At 45.6% G+C, this 23380-nt stretch overlaps 1 protein-coding gene across 3 annotated transcripts in view; it reads right to left on the reverse strand.

Annotated features, from left to right (window-relative positions):
- The window catches only part of ZNF608 (zinc finger protein 608), a 129101-nt gene extending 106027 nt beyond the window's left edge, over nucleotides 1-23074 (reverse strand). For 2 of the 3 annotated variants that reach the window (XM_085632686.1, XM_085632684.1), the window contains exons 1-2: nucleotides 21801-23074; nucleotides 20318-21233 (exon numbers count right to left, since the gene is read on the reverse strand). In XM_085632686.1, coding sequence (XP_085488812.1) covers nucleotides 20318-21007 — 690 coding nt within the window. In that variant the 5' untranslated portion in view covers nucleotides 21008-21233; nucleotides 21801-23074. Of the gene's footprint in view, nucleotides 1-20317; nucleotides 21234-21695 lie in introns of all 3 variants that reach the window. The other variant, XM_085632685.1, reaches the window with a different exon arrangement.
- Nucleotides 23075-23380: the final 306 nt, after the last annotated feature.

Genomic DNA, 23380 nt, shown 5'->3' on the forward strand with positions numbered 1-23380 from the left:
GCCTCGGTGTTGATGCTAGCGCGGTCACTTCTGCGCCTCTGTTCGGTCTGTCGCTTAAGGTGTTCGAGAGGATTTGACATTAAAAAGGTCATACAAGAACAGTGCAGTGCCTGACTGCACACACTCCCTTTGGCACATGCACGGGATCACTGGGAAAGCTAAGCACATGCCAACTTCAGAAGGCAAATTTAAAGCAAACCCTTGGGTGGTCAAAACAAATTGTGCTCCAGGGTGAAAGGAAGACTTGCCAAAGCATTTTATGTAATGAGAAAAGAGATACTGCAATGTGAAGAGCTCATTTGTCCGAGTCTCTACCACATGCCACCATTGGAAAGGTACCATGCTAGGTGCCATTTATTATATCCTCAGCAGTGCCAGTGTATGTAACATTGAAAAAGCCTTCATCAATAGTGCTGGGCACCCGGGCTCACTAAACTGTAAAACCAAGCCAGGTTTATTCATAATACATATGAATATGGTCAAATGAAAAATAATACAATTTGTTGGGATTATTTGCATGTTGGTTATTCTGGAAACCTCAAATCAAAACCAAACTGAGAGAAAGCCAATTAACCAATTTGTTCTTGTGGTTCTATATCTCTTCAACAAAGAAAAAAAAATTGGGGAAAGGTCCTTTTTATAGAGAATTGTTGGTGAAAAGATTTAGATCCACAAGAACAAACTGGTTAATGGGATTTCTTTGGTTTGATTTTGGAAGCAGAGTTTGTCCATAAACGCTTCTCCCCCTCTTCCTTCTTGTAATATTCTGGAAACCCAACTGTTTCAAGTTTCTTTATTATTGCATAGTTGACTAAAACCATTGCAATATTGACAGTTACAAGAAAAAGATTTCGAACCGACATTCAGTTTGGTTTTCATCTACCATAGCTGCCTTTTTTGTTTTTTGTAATTTTGAAAGAAAAATCTTCAGATAAAAGCAGTTACATTTCTAAACAGACATTCAGTATGATTTCATCCACCATAGCTGCCTTTTTTTTGTTTTTGTAATTGTAAAATAAAAATCTTCGGATAAAAGCAGTTAAAACCCAGGGTAGAAAATTCTTTACAGTTTGAAATCAGAGTTAGTTGTAGTTATAAGTGAATGTTATTAGCTCGCTGGATGCTGTGAGGTGCAGACTCCGATTTTATGCTTCAGCCATGCTTGCCCATTTGTCAGGTCGTATTAAGTATGTTATCCCTCTGCTACTGGTAAACTATCCTTCGTGTGACCGGCTAGGGCCTCTTTCCGTCTGCTGGACAGCCTACAGCAGCAATTCTTTATGGAGCATATTTTGATATTTGAGGCATTTTTTGTTCAGCCAACATAAGAAATGTAACCAATCTGCAGTTCAGTTGGGTGTTTTCAGGGTTTAAGCAGGCCAGCACTGCTTGTCTCCTGGTGCGGATGCCTTTCTGTTTAAGAGGTTCTTTTAGAAGCAGTTGCCGTGCTTGGTGCAGTTACTTGCATAAGCAAATTAGGTGTAGAATGTCGCCATTCTTGGTGTTACACAGTCTGCACGTGTCTTGTGCTGTTGTCCTCAGCCATGGTGGAAGATACTGAGCACACAGAAAGATTCCTAGTCTGTGCCTTAAAAAGTTCATTTTGATGGCCTTAGGATAACCCTGATTAAAGAATGATTGTGGGGCAAGTGCTTTGTAGGAGTTAAGGGTCATCCAGGCATGTGATCTGTTTGAGAAACTTGCCTTGTCCTCCACCAAGGAAATTAGTTTTATGTTTTTCCAGACTAGTTTTTTGAAGTTCAGATATCCGAGTTGCGCATCCCAAAGCCCCGTAAGTTTGGTAGATTCCAGGGCTAACTGAAGGTAGCTTCTAGCTTGGGAGGACTCCCTGTGCTGTATGTCTTGCCACAGCAAGTAACTTAGCGTATTTATAGTGGCACTTCTGATCTTATGCCAGCAGATGATGTACGCGCCATATCAGGACTACAACCTTATTTGAGCAGGTGATGTATAGCGCGCAAGACAGAACATAGTTCTGTAGGCTTTGACCTGCGTGTTATTCAGCTCCTTAGTGTCTCTTCCCCGCATTGCCTCGCTACCGTATGCAATTGAGGGGAGAAGTTTAGCCTGGACTACCTTCAGGAGCGGGGTCATTGTCGGCCCCATCAAATTATTTGCCAGATTTTTCATCGTTAGAGCGATCAACAGACCTTTCCTTCTTATTTCCTCTTTCTGGCGCCTGAACGTCCCTTCCTCATCGAATGTGACTCCTAGGTACTTGTACTCCTGAGCTGGATCGAGTTTGGTGCCGCCCAGGAACCAATTCCTCTGTAGGTTCTTTTTGTTGTTTATTGACATTGTCTAAGTCTTACTCAGATTTATTATTAAGTTGTTTTCTGTTGCGTAGTTCTGCATTTCGGTCAGTAGATGTTGGAGTCCGACATAAGTATGACTAAGCAGAGCAACGTCGTCTGCATACATGAGATTGGTCAATGTTTTTCCTCCTAGCCTGGGTGAATGGGAATTGCAGGCGTCGAGCACCTTTGGAAGGTCGGCCATGAATAGGTTGAACAGGGTTGGTGCGAGCACACAACCCTGTTTCAGTCCTTTTGTTGTGGGAATTTTCGAGGAAAGGTGGGTGCCACCGCCTAATTTCACCTGCACCCAGGTACTTGAAGCGACAGCATATTTAAAATGGGCTGTGGTATGCCCCATCGCGCCCGTTTCCCCCACAGTCTGCCCCTCTCTACATTATCAAAAGCAGCACTAAAGTCAATAAATCATAGGTGTAGTGGTAACTTAGCGGCTTTTGCTGCGTCGATTATTAGAGAGATTGTGAGGATGTTTGCTGATGTGCTGGCCATTTGCGAAACCCGGTCTGATTCAGCGGTATTATCTGATTCGCCTCAGCCCAGGATGTAAGCTCCTCTAATATGATGCCCGGAAAGTATTTCGCTTCATTATCTATCAGAGATACTAGGCGATAGTTGTTGGGCTCAGCCTTCTCTCCTTTTTTGTAAATTGGCACTATTGTCCAGCCCTTCCAAGATTCCGGAATTCTGTTCAGCAGCCTGACTTCCAAAAAGAGAGGTTGCAGGATGTCTTCCCAGTCCTCACTCTTTGCTTTGAAAAGGGCAGGTGGAATGCCGTTCGGTCCCGGAGCTCCTTCTTTTCTCCCTTTGGTGATCTGCTTTTTAATTATGAGTGACAGAGGGCATCTAGCTGCACCGGATGATGTGCTTTCTGTGGCTGGAGGCTCCCGCTCCCTTTTCTCAGCTTTGCTTGCTCCGGCTTGGCCCTCTGGAGTCCAGCTGTTGACCATTTGTACTCCGGCGTTTTCTAATTGGTTACTGAAATGTGTAGCAAGACATTTTACCCAGTTAGCTTCCGAGATGTGTGACCCAATGCCCCTATGTTGTTGGCGCATAATCCCGTTCACAGTTTTCCAAAAGCGGGCACTATTGTTACAATTTGTGTCGTACAGGAGTTTTGACCATATTTCATTCTCACGATCTCTATTGATGTTCAGTTCAATCCTTTTAGTGCTGCCCTTTGGTCCTTCAGGGATAAGCGTGCGCTGGCGTTCCCTGTGAATCTTCTCAGCATGCGCAGAGTTGAGTTTATTGATTTTTTGAGGAACTTGAGCTGTACTCTTTGGTCTTTCTGAATTTTATTTTTTCCACATGCTTTCCGAGCGTTGTTTTTTATAGGGAAAGTATCTGCGCGTTGTTCTAGCAGTATGGTAGTAAACTGTCCCCAGTAGGCAATTTGGTCATCTATGCTGGATGCTTGCGGGTTAAAAGGTTGAATTGCTGCTTCGGCCTTAGAATTTGTGTTTGTTGTTGTACATTTGATCCTTCTTAATTTGGAGGTGAAAATAGGCCCCACGGTTACTACATCTGACCTTATTGATCTAGATGCAGTAACTGTTAGTTGAAATTCCTGGGGGCGATGGTCACTCTCGCCCTTATCCCCGATTCTGAACCCCAGAATGTAGGAGAACAGAGCGAGGCTTATGAAGGTGTAATCCAATATGGAGTTTGCTTTTGCAGAGTCAAATTAATCGACTGGAGGAGAGTTATCAGGGAATCTTCAGTTTAGTGCTCGAAAGGTTTAGGTGTTCCAGGTCAACAAGACAGCGACTGTTGCAGCATTTCTTCCTTCCATACAGTGGAACACATTGTGAGGGGATATTATGGATTCCAGATTGAGCAGATACCTCCTCCCCTTCTGCCGAGCAAATAAGATAAAGGTTTAGGTCCCCTGTCAGGATAAACATTAGATTTTCCATCTCTGTGGCATACTTAGCCACTTGGTTAGTGAGTTTTTTTTAATCTTTCGCTTTGCGTTTGGGATGAACATACGAGTTGATTAGGCACACCTCTGTTTCTTCTTCCTCCAGGATGACAGTGATTGTGACTGCAATTGCTACGTTTGACGTCGAGTCCATGAGAGTTGCTGATGGTATGCTCATCGTAGAGACATACGTGGCCAGCCCACCAGAGCAGTGACCAAATCTGCCGGCTGATATGGCAAAGCATGTGTAACCCTCTATGTGCTGGGGAACCGTGAGCCAAGTTTCTTGCAGCAAGATTATATCAAAGGTTGTGACGTAGTTCAAGAAGTCTGAGTGCTCTATTTTTTTTGCTAAGTCATTGATGTTCCACGAGCATAGTCTAAGAGGGGACTCCTTTACCCTGCTGTGGACTCTATCTTGTGAATAGCGTCAGTCTTCCTGTGCGTGTGATTATGTTACAGGGTAGTGTTTCCCTGTTGAGCCCTTGGCTTGTGTAGGCGACTGCCCTTGATGGTATCTCTGGTCGGTCCCATTGGCTGCTGACACTCTGTTGTCGTGATCTCCCTCGAGCGCCTCCAAGTACACAGTTTAAGTGCGCTTGATGTGTTTTTGGTCCAGGGCTTGCATTGCTTAGTAGTGGAAATGGGTAGGCGGGTTTTCGAAAGGGGGCAATGTCAATGCCCCAGTTTTGGAATATGCCCAGTTCTGCTAGAATTGACTCTGCAATTTTGCTTGTACTCCACATTGTCTTTGTTGCCTCTGAGCTTTGAAGGTTGGCAGTGTATATGAACTCTACGGAGAGTAGATCCTTTGACCTTATGCCAGCAAGATTAGGAATTGACTTCATTAATCTTAGAATATTTCCTCGATTTAACATATCCTGATGTCCCTTAGAAATATACAGAGGATAGAAAACCAAAACTCAGTTTCTTGTTGTCTGGTTCTTGCTGGTTGTTTTACCGGCAACTGTGGATTTACTGTAGCCATCGATTTTGTTAGAAGTATGGAGCTAGTTACTTCTTTGAGCTGTGTTACCTCTTGGTTACTTGGTACTTCTACCATAGATTTTCTTGAGTCTGCCTTAGATGTTATTGACATGGGGGATGTTTGTTTTGAGTCTTGCCCCCCGTCCTGTGCCCCTTGTTCCAGTGACCTCCAACTAGGGCTAGCGTTGGTTGGTATGCTAGGCCTTTTAAGCTCTCTGAGCAATGGCTCCTTGTTTGGCCTACCCGACGTTCCACAAGCTTCTCTTTTGGGCCCATTGATAGATCTCGTATTGGTGACTTTTGGCTTTGTTTTAGTCAAACTTGCGGCCCCAGGGTTGCACGCCTCTCCACTTGACTGTTTTAAGAGTGCAAGTTTATTGGATGAGACCCTTGTCTCTCCCCTCACGTCTTGGCAATGTGTTACCTGTTGGTTGTGGCTCTGTCAGGATTTGTTATGTGGGGGTGGTTGTAATGTCTTGTCTTTTACCTCCTTTGTTTTCTATGTTGATCCTGGGTGGGGGTCCTTGTCCATTTTCTTCTCCACTTTCCGCGTGTGCCCTGCTTGTGGATGTCTGTTTTGGGGCATCTCCCTGTTCCGGGAGATGTTAGCAGATAGTTGGAGGCGATCTTCTAAGTTGGCATCACGTTTGTTATGTGAACCTGAAAAGATAGGGAAGTAAGCTGTTAAATTTGTGTGGAGCTTTTGGTTGTGCTCTCTTTTTCTGTTGACGACGTTTCTTGGCGTTGAGTTTTAGTAGTCCTCCGTTATCTGACCCTCCCGTCTTCTCAGTGTCCACATTAGTGTTGTCTGTACATATATTGATGATTGGTTTACCATTGGTTGTTCCCTCCATGCTATTGGACATGCCCTGGCCTTTCATTGGTTTTCCTGCTGTTGCGCTTTTGATGTCCTTATCAGACCACTTAGCATTGTGGGCAGGGGCGTAACAGTTTTTCGACGACCTGGTCACAGTTGCAGCTAAGGTGGGCATTTGATTGCGCTCTTATTATCAGGCCGTTCAGATTTCCCAATTTTTCGTTGATGCCTGCAGTAAAGACAGCCAATGTGTTCAATAATGTTAGTTGGATCTCCATCTTTTCTGACTGATATTGCAGTGCTTCGACGGCCAGTTTAATTGTATTCAATAGGGAGGTCCAAGTGCCAGCGTTTTGTTCCTTTATTTGCGCCCGCTCCTTTGGACTTTTTTTGGTCTGGTCTGTAGGAGGTGAGTCCCGAGGAAACTCTTGGGGAGAGTGTACCCTTTGTTCCTGTTCCTGATCTGATGTATAAGTGGCCAGCATATCTTCCCATTCTTGTGTGTTTAAATAGGATATTATCACCCTCCCCTCCTCTTTCTGTTTCAGTTCCAGTTTCCCTGCATGTGCTCCTCCTTGTTGGGTAAGCAGACTCTCTTGAACAAGGAGTGGTGAAATTGCTGGAGATTCTGTGTTTACTGAATCAGTTATTTTGATGGGGGTGCTGTGGCTGCTAGTCATCATATTGATTGTAGCGCTGGAATTGATTACACTGTTTTGTTCCCCATCTGCTCTCCTTGCGTCATCTTCGGCGTTGCTTTCATCTTGGTTTTTTTGGTCGCCCTGTCCCCATCCCGGATGTCAGGTTGTAGCAGCGGTGCAGCTGTTTTTTTAAGCTGATATTCTGCAGTAGGAGTCCCCTGAGTACTTCCCTGATGGCTAGTTTTTATTGGGGAGAATCCTAAGTTCCCAAGCGTTTCTTTGGTGATTGAGGCTTGAGCTGAGATTGCTAGCCTTGTTGCTGTGGCCCCCTGCCTTCGTCCAGGGGCAGAAAGTTTGGGAAATATACTTGTGACTGTAGGGGAAGCAGTGGAGGTTACAGGCCTTGGAGGGTTGCCCTACTGGAATAAAGAACTGACCCTGCATCCCTTAGAAAGTTGAACTTTGTGTAGATCTTGGGTTGGTTAGAGCGTGTGACACCGGTAAGTCCCGTCCGTGCTATTGTCTCAGTTTGATCCTGATCTGTTGCGATGAGCTTTTGTTCTGATACTGAGCTGATCGCTGGGATTTTGTTTCCTTTTCTCCCCCTTGTCCTGGGTGGCATGGCCTCTCTCGTTCTTCCTGACCTCATCGAGCCTGTGTGATTTGAAGAGCAAATCAGCAGCTGTGGCTAGCAGGACTAGCAGGGCAGCAGCTCAAGGCTAGGCGGGTGGTGTGATCGCTTGTCTGGCTGTTCTGCGTTCTGCGCTCTTCCGCGTGTTTGCCCAAGTGGTATGATCACTTTTCAGTGTGTTATTTGTTGTGCGTTTTTCTTCCGCTATCCTGCGTGTTCTCCTTAATGCGTTGCAGGCTGCGTTTCGTTGCTGCCATTAATGCCGCAGTGGTTGTCACCATCTCATCAGTACTGCGTCTCTGCGCGTTACTATTGCGCTGTTCACGTCCGTCAGCCGTCTGTCGATTGCCGTTTTACTGTTTTCCGTTGCTGTGTAGACCCAGCTAGAGTTTGAGTGTTGTGTGTTATGATCCAAAGTCCCCTATGGAGCGGTGCATGAGGGGTCTGGGCCAGGGAGGTGGGGTGAGGGGGGACAAGCGGGGGCTGAGTGGATGCGGCAGGCAATGCAGGTGGCTTGCTGGCTACACTCAAAACCAAACTGGGTTTTACTACTGGGTGACTCTGCATGCTCATACCTATTTTAAAATGACTTTTAAAAAGATCACATTTTTAAATTGCTTGTTGGAGAAATTTTGAGGAGGAACTGAAAATGCCCCAACTGGACAGGTGTGCTTATTGAGAAACAATGCCTTACGAGAGGCGAGTCACAATAATCAACCTATTCAAGATCAAGTCTAAAACCAACCTACCCAGAACAAGATATCATAAACGCTTATAAAATGGCTTCCAAAGTAGCATTTTTCTCCTAGACTGGCAGGCGCTCCCAGTAAGCGCGCCAATCGATAATGCACCCATTTTGTTGGTAAATGCCCCTTGCAGTCAGTCGCAATCCACCATTGAAAAATGTGCTGTCACTGGATGCACAGCAGGCAAAAGTGTGACATCTCCTCGAACAAGCAGAGGCAATAGCATCAGAGCTTAAGAGATATAAATACACCGAGGGGAGGCAGTCAATGCATCGGCTTGCATGTGTCTCATTCCTGGAAACCCTTTTAGGCAGATCTAATTGCATCATGCAACATACATCAACGGAACGAAAGGAGGGCCTGATGTATCAACGTGTTTTACTGCGTCGGCGTCTATGGGGAATGCGTTGGTATATAAGGGCCTAGGCTCGGATGCCCAGGGGCTGCGTTTCAGAAATCCGACGTAAGCGCTATTATCGGAGCTTTGATGTGTCAGCGCCGGCATCCGCTGCAGTTCTTGGTTACCATAACAATATGTGATGAGATTTTACAATCACTGCCAGCAGCTCGCGTTATGCTTAATGGATTAGGGACTAAATAACCCAAGCTCGCAGATGATCAACATCTCTGGAGATTGTGCGCACCGCGGATGAACTTATTTCAAGGACGTGGGGCAGAGCTGCCCCCCCCCCCCCCCCCACCCCGGACTGCATCATCCCCACAGACAGCTGCTTTCAGGACTAGTACTTCTTACTGTTTCATCAAAAACGAGAGGCATTTGTCAGGGTATGAAGCACACAATGGTAAACAAAGAAAGGATGCTTTCATTTACAATTATTTCAACGCTTAGAGTTGGAGAGAGTCTTACCCCAAACCCTGCAATCCCAAGCGATGTTGTGGTGAGCAAAGCGGGCCTCGCTCTGTAATGTGCTCCCATTACCATCCCGCTGACGGCCAGCTCATATGTTTTTGTGACGACGGCGCGACCCTGCACGGCGCGCAGAAGGGAGGAGAAACCAGCCTTACCCAAGAGTGGCTGTCGAGTGTTTGTTTGTGGAAACAGTTTGCCAATAACCGAGCCCGTGGAGAGAGAAGTCATTGTGCGTTAATGACACAACCGGAGTGGTCGGCTCCCTTCTTTTGTCGGAGATGCGGCGAGCCCCTCCCTGGAGCTGCGCCATTAACATGTCTGTTTCCTGTCAGCCATTTGCAGATAATGCCTTTTATCTCAGGGCGGCACAAGCCCAGTCATTAGCCTCAAGAAAGGGCCACAGACAAAGCCTTTGTCCGGGGCTCAGATGCTGCTGCCACAACCCGTATTGACTTGAGGGCGGCGAGGGTCTCGGGACAGACACACTGGGAGGTAAAGGCACCTGAACACATATGTGATGTGCGCCATCATACAGCAAGACCGGCCTCAGGGTTGGGTTTAAAGCCTCAAGAACCGAAGCAGTAATCATTTATTATGCCTTTTTCCTTGAACTCTTACCCCGTGTTGTGTGGTTCTCTTCATTTGCAAGCACAACTGCAAACAATGCGAATGGCCGCCGCAGATGGGGTTATCTCAAGTATGGGAGGGTCAGTCACTGTTTACAAGACGCTGAACTGCAACCCCGGAGTGCAGTCAAAGGCAAATCAGGGAAAAGGCGGAAACATGAGGGCGATGAAACCAGCTCATCAGGAGGACGCCGCCACCGATTGACCCACTGTTCTTAGGCTGTCCAGGCTCGAGCAAAGCAAGGCACAGCTGTGTGCTGGACACAACTGTACTCGCCCGAGGTTGCGACAGATAACTCTGACCTCCATCTATACACACATACGAGTAGATTGTTTGTTTTTGAAGCACAAACCTACTGACTGTGAGAAGGGGTGACTGGAGTCCTAAAGGACAGACACCCACCATGTTATTCAGAATAAAAGTTATTACAAACTCAACTCATTCTATTTTTTTAATGACAGAGAAGATGCTGCGTTCTACACTGCGTGAAGCAATAAAGTCACAACAGTTAACTTCATGCACAACGCGCATTTAATCGCAAGATTCCTCAGTTATGGAGGAACCAAGAAGCAATACAAATGCCTGCTGTCTAAGGCTTCTTAGGGGATCTCTCTTTCTCGAAATTCAACTCAGCCTTGAGCCACTCTGATTAACTGAAATATAGAAAAACGTTTTTGATGCCAAAAACAATTCCGCAAGTGGAGGAAAGGGAGAAGATTGAAGTTGGTGATTACAGCAGGACATGAACAGTCATGCATTAAACTTCCATGAAGGAGAACAGTCCACAGGGCAGATGACTTCAGCAGAAGAGTGGAAGTGGATTCACAGCTTTCCAAAGTTTTTGATTTCTTCACCTTCCAAGATGCTTAGGTGGAGCGGGTCTTTACTTCCGGTCAGCCTTGAGATTCCTGAGGAGTACGAGTTTGTAGGTTAGATAATACAGTCATTATTATGTAAGAATTTTTAGTAAATTCACGACCAGCGTGAAGAGGCAGCCAAAGAGAAAAGTGAAGTGACAGCCTGAACTTGTCTGTTTTCTCCACCTCCGCGACTAGTGAAGCTTCCTCCTGATGCAGAAGATCCGTTTACATCATAATGTGGCACAAATGCATCCTCACATGCTTTTGTAGGCAGAGGGAAACTTATCAGGAGACCCAGGAGTTAAGTTGCATCAATTACGGTCTATCATGGTCTACATAATGTCACACTCTTAGAATCCTAGACATCTTATAGGGCCCTTTCGGCAAAGGCTTCATAATTCAGTCAAGCTAAACATTATAAAAAAATGACTCAAGCTCCAACATCTCAACCAAATAGTGCTGTATTAGAAGTAGCCTGATCTGGATGGAGAACGATGGCATCATCAAAACAAATGCACCCCAAGAAACCAACTGGTGCAAATATAAAAAGAAGCGGTTCAACAAGCAGAACTTGTTTAACCTTGTGCAGCCAGTAGACACCACCTCTTATATAAAAGGATTATTCATTAAGCAATTAACATCATTCAACAATGTGCAAGGGAATCATTTGTCAAGAACATCTAATTATCTTTTCACTTCTCATAATCGGACAAAAATTGCCTAACTGAACTGATCGTTTGATATTCTATACTAGCCACCCGCTGGAATTCATTAGTGGAAGTGGAAACACACTCATTGAGGTCAAAGGGGTCACCTAAAAAAGCTGGGCCTGGGCAAAGTGCCCCAACCTTTGACCCAGCTTGAATAGCAATGTCGCACAAGTGTCCTTTAGAAGAGGACATTAAGAACATTAACAATGCTAATCTGTTCTTGTTCAACAGAACAATAGTTATTAACGCTTTAAAATCTCAATGTCTCAAGCAGAGCAAGAAGGTGCTCCTTATGAAACGAGGAGTACTGAGCAGAAAGGGCCAGATAGCCAATAAGGACCTTATTCCGCCATGAAATAACTGTGTCTGGGTTTTTTCTTCAAACACACTTCAAGTATCTACATGCCTGAATGCAATACTTTCTCTTATATACAACTTGCATTTGCTGCGCGATGTTCTATGTATTCCCGACACAGTTAATGGTTTCTGGAATATAACAGTCCTCAAGTAGCACGTCCTTTTCAGGGGAAAAGAAAGTTCAAAGGCAAAGTATAAGGTTTTTACAATATTTTTCGTGTGAATGTAAAAATGAGCAAGGTCGTATTTTATTCAGTTTGTTTTATGGTGTATTACTAACATTTCATACCGAAGGTTGCATCTAATAGACATTTCATGGACTTGATTAAACCCAAGAATACATTAAAGACCCTTTGAGCCTACTCAAATTGTATACTTCATTAGCAGGTTGCCAATGGATCAGCAAAAATGGTACAGGTAAAGGAATCGGTGCCTGACTTCTGGACGAATTTATGAGGGGCCACAGGTACTCCCAGAAAAACATATTTATTCTGTAATCAATTAATGAACTTTGTGTGTCACACACAAACAAGTGTACACTACAACATACATTTGGACAGCAACACAATTCACAGCAAGACTAGCATACCTGTGATGAAAAAAGTTTTAACGTTGCTATTGTTGACAGGTGGCTCTAGAGTGCATAATTTGTTTTCCCTTAAGTTTGTGGCCATTCCACAACAATTTAGAAATACTTTCACAACTCTAAAAATGACAGTAAACGTACCCCTTCCAAGAGCAGGGGTTAAAACACTCTTGGAGTAGGAATGGAAAGGGAGATGTTACAGAAGTGGCGGCTCCTCCGCTAAGGCAGAGGAGCGTCGCCTCACCGCTCAAAAGAAAAAATAAAATGATGACGTACCGTTATCATTTTATTTTTCCTATTGAAGTCAGTAGCTCTCGGGTGGGGCTGGCCAGAGCAGGGGGAGGAGTGGTTTGCTTGGTTCCTTAAGAGCACATTACTGCTTGGCCAGCCCAAGCAGGCCAGCAAAACAGTCAAACGCACTTAGAATGTTTCCCACTAGAATGCATTACACAGCTGGTGAGGAACATGCAAAGCCTCCCAGTCCACGACCAATCACAACACTTCATTGCAGTGTTGTGATTGGCTTAGGAGAGCCTGGGGCTCCAGGTGCTTCCTGCTGCTGTCGGAGATAGAAGAAAGGAAGAGGACTGAGGAGAGACGGAGGTCGGCCAGCCAGTCCGCTCAGGTAAGCATTTTTGTTTTAATTTCCTTACCCATCTCCACTTCTGTCCAGTAGCAGACGCAACTGTGTTGTAGGGGGAAAGGGTTTCTGTCTGGGGAGAAACACGTATTTTCCTATCCTATGGGGGGAAATGCTTTCAGGTACAATGCCACAAGTGTTGTTTGCACTTTTTGTTTTATCCCTGTATACATAGGGACATGTACATGTTCCTACGTCAGGGTTTCCATAACAGTTGCAGAGTGCACTTGTCATTGGGAATTGTTAAAAAAGTATGGAATTTGGTCTAAATCTAGGGGCAACAAGATAAGAGCGAAATTCCTTAAAAAAAACAAAAGTATATTACTCGGTCCCCAAGTGTGGTGATGCTTAAGGTTCCTGGATGGGGCAAGGTTCTCAGCCAAAAGAAAACGGTCTGGCATGTCAGCTGTTGAAAGGAGAATTCCGTCTAGCAATCAACGGTGTGTGTGTGTGTGGAGGGGTGTAATTCCATCAAGTGCTCTAAAGACTGGTGCCTTCTACAGAGCTCTTTTCTCATCAGCTCTGAGAGTAGGGGTGGCCCTAAACCCCAACAGGACCTGTGATCTTGTTGCATAGATTTTGGAAACCATGCATCAATTGGTCTCCGGAAATGCCGTAGAAACAGCCTTGCAAACTCCATGGAAAGGGAATCTGTTTTGAAATCTGAATGGGACAAAAATGGGGGTCTGTCTTTGGTGCTCTTAGTTGGGTTGTGCACATGCGAACCAGATATGACTGATATTTCAGATTGCAGTTTTCACAGCACGACCACTGTGTCTCGTTTTCCACTGCACAGATGGGGGCAGCTGGAATGCCACAAACAGGCTGGATGGTCAGTAGACACAGACTTTTAAACAGATGTGCGTGCTATCAGCATAATGCAAGGATTCTGCGTCCTGGCGCCTCTGCATGTCAAGTAGGTACTTGAAGATGCTGCGCAGTACTGATAACAAGGTACGGCGACGGGGAACACTACAAAACTAGCAAGAAGTGGACAAACCACACACACATGAAAGCAGAGTACAAGAGAAATATGTATAGCAGTGGAGTGTCATGCATAGAATATTTAAGTGTGTAATAAATGGATAAACGGTCAATATTTCATTCTATTGAACACATGTCTTGTTATGATGAATCTTCCTGTGCCTTGCATTCAATTGGTAAATGGTTTTTCGAGGTAATAATTGCTTTAAAAGTCTTTAATTTTGTTAATACTTATGTTATATAAATTATTGAATGTTAAGTAATAATAAAAACACTTGCTGTTACACACCCTGCATATGCTTTTCTTGCTGCCCTTTTGTATATTTTCCTCTTTATTGATAGTAGATTGTAAATGCTGCGCTTGCCTAAGGTTTCTGCGTAGTGATGTTATTTTCCCTGCCTTAGTAACCTGAAGGATTAGCAGGGGGTCCCTTTTCTTTACATTGTCAACACCGTCCGAACAATGCCACGACTGTAAGCACAGCAGAGCATCCCTAAAGATGCTACCACGCGTGTTAAGCACGCATCTCACAATACAGAAGTATTACACAAGTAAGATCTGAATAAAGTCACCATGTGCTGATGTAACTAGACAGTTTGTTGAACTGATTTACTACGACATCTTCAGTGTATTCCTGTTTGAAGAACCTCTGACAAATCAATGGGGGTGGTTATTCGAGATGGCGCACATCCCCTGGTGATGTGCAGGAAGGAGGGAGTACATTCCTTAAGGCTCCAGGAAGGCATTCATATCCTTGTACAACACTATGATTCTAAGTAGATCAGACTAACAGGGTGTTGATTCTTTTCAACAAGACAAGAGTGTAACCCTTGAAATACCAAACAGGCCACTGTCAAAGAGACATGGCGGCTAGTAGCCGCCATTAAACCAACAAATGATTCCATTTGGATTGTTTTTCTGCAGAACATAACTGACTTTGTTGACACGACCTTGACTGGATGAAGAAATTCAAGTAAATTCCAATAATGTTGTGTTAAGTACGCGTGTAGAGCGCACTGCTGCCCAGAACAGGAAGTCCTGGTGCTAATTCATTAAGGAAAAGGGGAAACAGACACTATCAAAAGGAAAACAGCTAAATTGTAAATTTTTTCTTTAATCCTCAAAAAACAGTTTCCGGTCGCAAAATTGAAAGGCAGCTCATTCCATCTCAAAATAGCCAGGTAAGAGAAAGCACACCCTATGCTACAACAGAGGTCCGTTTTAGCAGATCAAGGGGATCTTTAGGGTACATATGGCTAGATGGAGGTGAACAAATGCTTGAGGCCAGCACCATAGAGATATTTGTGTTCCAAATAGAGTGTTTTAAAGAATCCTCTTTTCTGACTGGAAGTCAGGTTAGTGTATGGAGAAAAGAAGCTGTACAGACATGATGGGGGTACATTTAAGATCATCGTGGCAGACAAGCTTAGAGTTCTTTGCAACCGAGCCAATGATTTAAAAGGAATGCCTACATTCTGAAAATAAAGAGAACTACTTTTACCAAAGGCAGTATGGAAATGTTGAATAATGTAGGACCCACAAATGAGGCCCACAAAAAACCTTGACTGAGTGGCTTGGCTGCAGACATGTGGGACGCAGAGCATACTGCTTGTGTCCTTTCAGTTAGAACAGACGCCAGCCCCTTAAGGGCAGCTTGGCATATGCCAATTCTGAAAAGTCTTTCTATCAGAATAGAACTAGATATGGTGTTGAATGTCGTAGGTAAGTCTGAAAGAACCAATGCACCATGATCTTTCTGACACAATCAGTGGCAGCGACCAGCATGGTTTCGGAAATACAATAAGCCTGGAAACTGGATTGTATGAAATCCAGAAGAGAGTTGGATTCCAGGTAAGTAGTAAGCTGTTTTTAAAAAATGATTTTGTACACAAATTTAGCAGTTGAGTATAGAAATTGGCCAATAATTGGAAAGGAGTAGGGAAAAGAATGTGAAAGGTGTTTTTTTTTTCCTTTAACAGTAAAATAACTTGTGCATGTTTTCAGCAGTCAGGGATTACTGTGAATCTTAGAGGAGCTAGTTACAGAGAGCGGCGAGATGAGGAACAAATAGGTCAGGTAAATGCAAGAAGATCCTAGTTGGGCAGTGGTCTGCAGGGGATCCAGATTTGACAAGGTATCCTCAATTACATGAGCACTATTTCCTGCGCTGGGTTATCCTGGAAGAAATGTATTCTGCAGATATCCTTCTTTCCATCAAAAGTACCATAGAGCTCACTTGTTATCCACCTCTTGTTGACAACAATAAGAGCTGGTCAAGGGAGCTCAGCTACATTTAGGCAAAGAGAATACTGTGTTTCTGAATGGTAAATCCACAGCTTAAACTGTCCCACTGCAAAGTAAAAATCTTCACAATGCATATTTGCACATTTGTTTGTAAAATATGGGTACAAATAAGGATGGGAAATACAAGGTGTCATTAACAATAATGACAGCTAACAGGATAGTTTTACTATGGAACCACTCAAAGCACTTTTTTCCAATCCATCCCTATCAAGGAAATAAACTCCATGCATCTACTCTATAATTTAACGCCACCATTCACAAACCACTGACAAAAGGAATAGCAATTTAAGGGCTGCAACATTAAACTGCATGAGTATTCCAAAAACATTTCAAGTCGCCATGATATTCTAATTGTTTAGAAGGCAACTTATAATGTTTGAACTTTCACAGATTATCACTTATCTGAAATCCCATCAAATGTATTTACATAAGAAATCTAAAAGACATCCAACTGCACCAAATATAGCAAAAGAATCAATCTAAAGATTGCAATGATGAAGGCTATAAAAACAAACACCAAAGGGGTCAAGGACTTGGGAATCAAGGACATGTATCCATCTTCCAGAAGATGTGAAGAGTGGGGACTGTTAACCGTCCTACCAGTGTTTATTTGACAATCAGCTTTAAACCTTACAAAGTGATCACCACTGTTCTGGGGGGAACTTCCACAAAACGCACCCTGAATACTAATAACAATATATTAATAATATATGGAGCAAAGTATTCATTGTTATTGCCAATACCAGTAGATTAAGTAGGACTCTGAAGCAGTTCCAAAGATAAACTGTTATTGAATCACAGACTATGCAGAGTTTAGGCTCACAAGCCAATGCTGGTACATTAATTATATATACACACCATGCTGAACAAGATAAAGTGTTCCGCAATGAGCGATCGGTGAAGGTAGTTCTCAAACACAGCGTCTAAAATGCACACACAACCTTGTAAGGTTTGTTGCTGGTCACTACCTGTGGGTTACTTTTTCAGCACAAAAACACCACTAGCCTTAAGTGGTGGAGGTAGGCCTTGAAATGAACACATGCCTGTAGCGTACCCTGCCTTACCGCCATTACATTGTTTCCAATCGTAACTGGCTTGAACAAGAGAGATCATTCAAGGGACACAACTATAAGCAACAGAATAGAGCAAAATAAATTATCACCTAAGAGACACAGAGCCCATCTGACTGGGAAAAAAAAAGCTAGTAAATACACAGCACACTGACAGAAACAACTGTGAATATGAAGGCTTGGCCTTAAGCAATGCATTGGTGCTCCTGCAGTGTTTATTAGACTTTCCATTGTCTCCTTTCAAACCCACAACACATACCTAAGTATCAGAGCTGGCAATAGGAACTCTATACAGCAGTCGCTGTGGCACATGCCGGGAACATGGCACGTGGTATTCTTGGGAGAAGGGACCTGTGGGGACCTCCTGAGCTTACATGCTATGGAAACGTAAGACTCGTTTTGTTGGCCAAATACATGGACTCTACGCCACATGACTGACTCTTGGACTCCAAAAGACAACATTAACCTTCAGTACATTCACACACAGACAATTAAACCTATGTTGGTGAATGGTCCGATAGCACAACTGATGCTATAAAGAATGAGATAAAAAAAACTCCCACAATGTTCAATATGAACTAATTTCAAAGGTAAGCATTGAGAATATACTCATTATGGCCAGGGTTCTTATATGGCTGTATAAATCCTCTAGGGCAAAAAGAAAGATAAGGTGACACAAACTGCATAATGAAATTATAATCAAAACACGAAGATGCACATGCATAAGCAATTTGCTAATGGCCGTTTAAATTCGTGTGATTTTTAAAAAGCTCAGCATATTAAGATTAATAATTATTACAGAATATGGTCTCCATCTAATTCTGGCCCACATGTTTTGAATACATAATTATAGCCTGCTGTCCGATCACATGTGATAACCTCCCACTGCACCTTCAATGTCCGCATGGCAACAACGATTTGCACAGGTATATTCACACAGAATAAACAAAAATCCAGTAACAGGAGTGAAAACATTTCCAATTCTTAAAAATGGCGATCCAATGGTAGGCCAGACTGAAGGGTTCTTGTTCTACGCTGGCCACCACACCGTGTGATGGCTTTACTACATACAAAACACATCCAACAGTTACACTTTCAGATAAAAGGAAATCACAGTGTGCAATCAGTAGTAAATATAGACACAGACCGGCGCCCTATACCTAAACAAACAAAAGAAAACGAGCGCCTGTACTAAAAGGCTGGGCACAGTGGGCCTGCCCCAGTTGCTAAGAACTCACTGATTTGGCACTTTGTAAATATTGACTTATATGCGTGTCTTCATTATATAAGCACCAGGAGACAACCGTGCAACATTATAAAAACAGAATGAAACAAAACAAATAAACGCCAAGCGCCATTGACAACCTTTATATAGCAAGTGGCGGCCCATCCCCCATCAAGTTTTTCTCATTGACTTGTCGGCACCACACCTGCTGTGTACATTCTGCTCAAAACATTCCTGGGCCATGAGAAATTGGAGAACGCGAGACGCTGTAATAAAAACAAAATGCCAAGTGTACGCCATGCGAGATGCTTGTAGCAAACGCCCTGCTGCTTATGACGTTACCACAAGCAGAGGGGATATCAGCAGTTCTGAAAGGCTACTTCAGAGGCTGTAGAAAAGTCAGCCCCATCGCTGCAGGGCTCTGCTTGGATTCCTGGCGTGTGGCCCGGGGAGGAGGGGTGACTTCAACCATTATATGCTGAAAGAGCAATATGATTCATAGAACACCGAATAAAATAATACGCTGTGTTGACACTGTCAATCCCTGGGCAGAAATGGTGTTTGCAATAGCTTCAGTCTCGGTTTCCCTTTTTCTGCAGGGTAAAGCCCCCCCGCCCCCTCCCCGGAGGAGACCGGCGGTGTAATCTCTGTTGCCATGCCAGCAGCCGAGGAGACAATGACATGCGCTGACCGCCAGCTAAACAGAACTGTTGAATGTGAACATTTGGCTGGGAGATTAAAAGGCTAAGGGGGGCGAAAGGGCAGTGCCTCCCACATTCCGGGCAGCCAATGAATCCCGTCAAATGACTCTGACTCCTTAACCACAGCCTTTGTGCAGAGTGGATTAGGGCAATTTATCCAGATAGTTAAAGGAGGATTAAAGAACTGCAATTTGAAGACTGCTGGCAACACGAGGAAAAGCCTACTGTACAGAACGCGATGGGTGAGAGATCCGTGTGATGTCAGGCATTCTACTCCACTCAGTGAGACTACAGTGAACTCGAAAATTAAGATAGGAGCAAACAGATGTGCCCGCGGGGCACGGTTTTTAAACAGGTTTTTGGAAAACATATGAAATGGATAAGCTTGTTTCAAGGCATTAGGCATAGTGCATTTAATTGCATCAGATTCCAGAAATACTGTCGACACCTGCCAAAATGAGGGAGGACGACGAGCAGGCCCTTCACACCTCCAGAGACCCTGGCGTGACATCACAAGCATAATTAATAACGCAAACAACAAATTCCTCTCATTCAATGCGGAACGGTATGTAAAAAAAAATGGTTAGAAGTCAACACCCATTGGAAAGTACAAGATAAATTAAAGGTATCCCACAGATGTGCGGATTTTAGCTGATGATGGTAGTCGTTGGTCTGGCACCCAGCCTGCTTCCTCCCAAATACATGACACATTGGCGGGTGGGAAGTCTACTGCCCACTCGAGTTCCATGCAGCCCAGTCATTGAACCTGGCTATGCGGTAAGCATGGCACACGTGCGGTAACAGAACCAGGTACAATGACTGCGCTGCATCATGGAGCCTACACGCTCCTGCCGGGGCCGTCCCCTAAACTGTTCGCCGCGCCGAGACTGCACTTTTTATTTACACGACAGAGAGCTCCCCTCCTCCTTCCTCCCTCCCCGCAGGGGCGGGCCGCAGTGGGATAAACACCACTCGGTGTCCGGAGGGGCCAAGAGGGGGAGCTGGCACTGAGCCAGCGGCTGCAGAGCGGACAAGCTCTAATTTGGGGGCGGGGTGGAATGTAAACAGAGCAACCTCTCCCCTGGGTGCTGCTTACTGAGCTAATTCAGGAACTGAAGCGTGTGAAGGGTAGCGCTGGGAGGGGTCGGCGGACGCGCCGGAAAATCCCACCATGTGCGAACAGGCCGGTGAGTGAGTGGCAAGGACTGACTGCCCCAGCCCGACTGACACCGGCCAGTGCAGAAACCCTTCACAATAACCCCATTTTCCACCCACCACGACTTCGCGGCGCCTACTTCTCACCTTCTCTGTTTTCTGCTTCTTGCTGCGCCCCTGGCTCTCGTCGTCGCCTTCCTCCTCCTTGACCGCGCCGTTCGTAGCCGGCTCGCCGGGGCTCCTGCCCAGCTCCACGGCACAGTGGAAGGGGCTCCCGCCTGGCTTCCCCCCGGCCCCAAATCCGTACAGCAGGTGCCCGTTCGCCGGGCTGGCCGCCGGCCCCACGTCCTGCGGCTTGTCCTTGCGAGAAGCCCGGCCCGGCTCCTTGTCCCTGCGGCAGCCTCGGCCCCGGCCGGCCCGCTCCTCCTTGGCCGGCTTCGCCGTGCCGTTCACGGCCGGGGCGGCGTGGCTCTCCGGCTGCTGCCTCTTGCCGCTGATCTCGGGGATCCCGTAGAGGGAGACGGAAGGCAGGTGGTTTTTGGCCTCCTTGGCCATTTTAGTTCTCCTCACTTTGGTGGACTTGCCCGCCTCCTTGTGGCCGCCTCCTGGGGGCGCGAACTTTAGGCCGTCGGGCAGGGCGGGGTGCGCGGCCGGCCCGCAGTCCTTCGGGCCCCCGCCGGGGTGGCTCATCTCGAACTTCTGTCGGTCCTTCTCCAGGTCGGCGTCCAAATCGATGATCAGATTGCCCACGCCGATCTCCCAGTCATCGCCGCTGTCGTAGCTCTCTACCGCGCCCGGGTCCACCGCTTTCCCTAGAGTCGAGGCGCTCACTGACATCCTGAAGACAGCCGAAGAGCTCCCCGGGCAGAGAGCGCGGACATTCGTCAATCGGGGTTGGTTTGCTCACATATCCTTAAAAAATGAGAAATAAAACACCCAGTTGCAAGTGATTCCTCGTCTCTGATCCCAGCTGCGGTGACAGGGCTCCAGGCCGCCCGTCTTCAGCAGAGACACCCTTTCTTCCTCCTCGCGGGTGACGATCCCAGGGTGAGATCCAGAGTCCCTGGGCGTGAAAAAAAAGTGACAATATTACTAAAGTGTACAAATTACACTGTGTGTACGTACACCTGACATTAAAAATGATCTTGTAGTGGCATCTGCCTCTCCCGTCCCAGTTAACAAGTCTGTAGTCCAATACTGCAAGTGGCGCCCCTCCCCCACACATTCAAATACTTATGTAAATACAAATCTTAGGCAATATTCAAAAACCTAGTAGGTTATACAAATGAAGCATAGTAAATTCCTGACAGATTAATGACAAAAACACGTTTTTTGCGGTGACGAACAAAAAAATTATTTGCCTAAAAAATGACCCCTACGATTAAACAAACCGAGAAGACTGCATAATTGTTGTGCTGTTTCCAAGCTACACCCTGGTACCTTTTGCACAATTTGGCATTAACCTAGATCTCATGGCGCTGTAAATACAGTAATCTGACACAAAACAGAAAGGATGAAGACATACACTTTAAATTGGAATGCACCGAGTTGGCCTCAGGCACTGCTCGGTTGAGGTCAGTGTGGGTGCCCCTCCTTCCATAGGCTCTTGACTGCCCAGCATAATGCTCACCTTCCTTCTTTTAATCCCTCCTTGACATTTTGTGGTGGGTGTCCAGTCACACCTGCACGCCAAGAAGCCCTTGCTCGGCCCTCGTAGCCGCGGCTATGCGCTTCATTTTAGATCGACACAACAGCAGTGATGAAGGAGAAAGCAAGCACATCCCGGTCAGATAGCGATCGCACACTAGCGCTTCCAAGTGCTCTGCGCCTGAGCCCGCATTCCATGCATTTCCCTCTTTGTGCCTCCTTCCCAATGTCACAGCTTGCGACGGGGGCTCCGCGCTCGCAACCAAAGCCCCAGCCAGCTCTGTCGATGATCCCAAATGGAGTCCACAAACACAAGCACCAAAGGAAGAAAAAATACCACAGGCAGAAAAAGGAAATAAATGGTTTCTTTTTCGTATCCTCCACGTTTCCCTTTCCTCGCGGAGCTCCAATCACTTTTCTCCACCAGCCGCACTGCTCAGAGCCATCCTAGCCGCGAGACTAAACGTTCCCAGGAAAGAAAACCTACGGGCGTCCGGTTGTAACAAGACAGAATGTGCTAACATCGAGATAAATTAGTGAAAGGGAGAGGGAGACGGATGAGGCGAGGGTGAAAAAAACAGAAAATCCGGACCGGATTCCTCCTGCTGTCGAAACAGGGAAGTGACTTTTTTTGTGGTTCTGCTTCCAGCCCTACACCCCTTTCTTCCCAAAACACACCCCTTCTGTGACAGATCTCATGCCTGCTCCCAGAAAGCAGCCATCGTGAAAACACATTTCTTCTCGGGGGCGTTTGCGAAATGAAGTCGTCTTCAAAAGTTATTCATGCTGTTACTGGCTGCCCCCGCAAAACCTCTTGTCTCGTTTAGTATTTCGCTAAATGAGCATGCGGCTCCGATGAAAAATACGCAAGCACCAGGCAGAGCCACCCTGGTCCTAATGCGGTTTTTACACCGCACAGTCGAGCACCAGAGACGTGCCCAACGTGTACGCGGCTGCTTCGTGTTCGCTTTATTTAACCTTCCTTGACGGTCTCCCCAAGTTTATTTACGTGTTCCAGCTCTCCGGGACCGCCGCGAAGGACTAGAAAGCTGCAATGTGCTGGAAAGGCTGGGGCAGAGGAAAGAGATGCGAGGGGGATGGGTAGGTTAAGCACCAGCCAACCGTCTAAAAGCAGCTATTTTGTTACACTGCGAGCCTTTCACATCACGTGAGGATCAAAGGCTCAATTGGTTGTCGTGAGAACAAAACAGGGAAAGAAATGGGTGACAAGCGTATCAAGGAAATACCGATCTGCTTAAAAAAAGCACAAGTCCGTGTTTGTTTCCTTTCCAGCTTAGCTTTTGCTGGGCTGCCGATTGGTGAATGTGAAACATTTCTCAGAGAGCCACCGCAGGGCTGCAGCTGAGGTCTGGAAACGCCAGGGTAGAGCGGAGGCTAATCCATGCACAAACAACGCTGCCTGTCTGAAATGAATTTGTGGCATTAAACGTTTTCGTAATAAAATGGCACCGCCTCCCCCCGCTGTACATATGCTGTCAAACTAAAATATATCTTTCTCCGCAAGTGCAAACACATGGTTTGCCAGTCACCACATTAGGGGTT

Source organism: Triturus cristatus, chromosome 2_1 (assembly GCF_964204655.1).
Source record: "Triturus cristatus chromosome 2_1, aTriCri1.1, whole genome shotgun sequence".
In the NCBI taxonomy this organism is placed as follows: domain Eukaryota; kingdom Metazoa; phylum Chordata; class Amphibia; order Caudata; family Salamandridae; genus Triturus; species Triturus cristatus.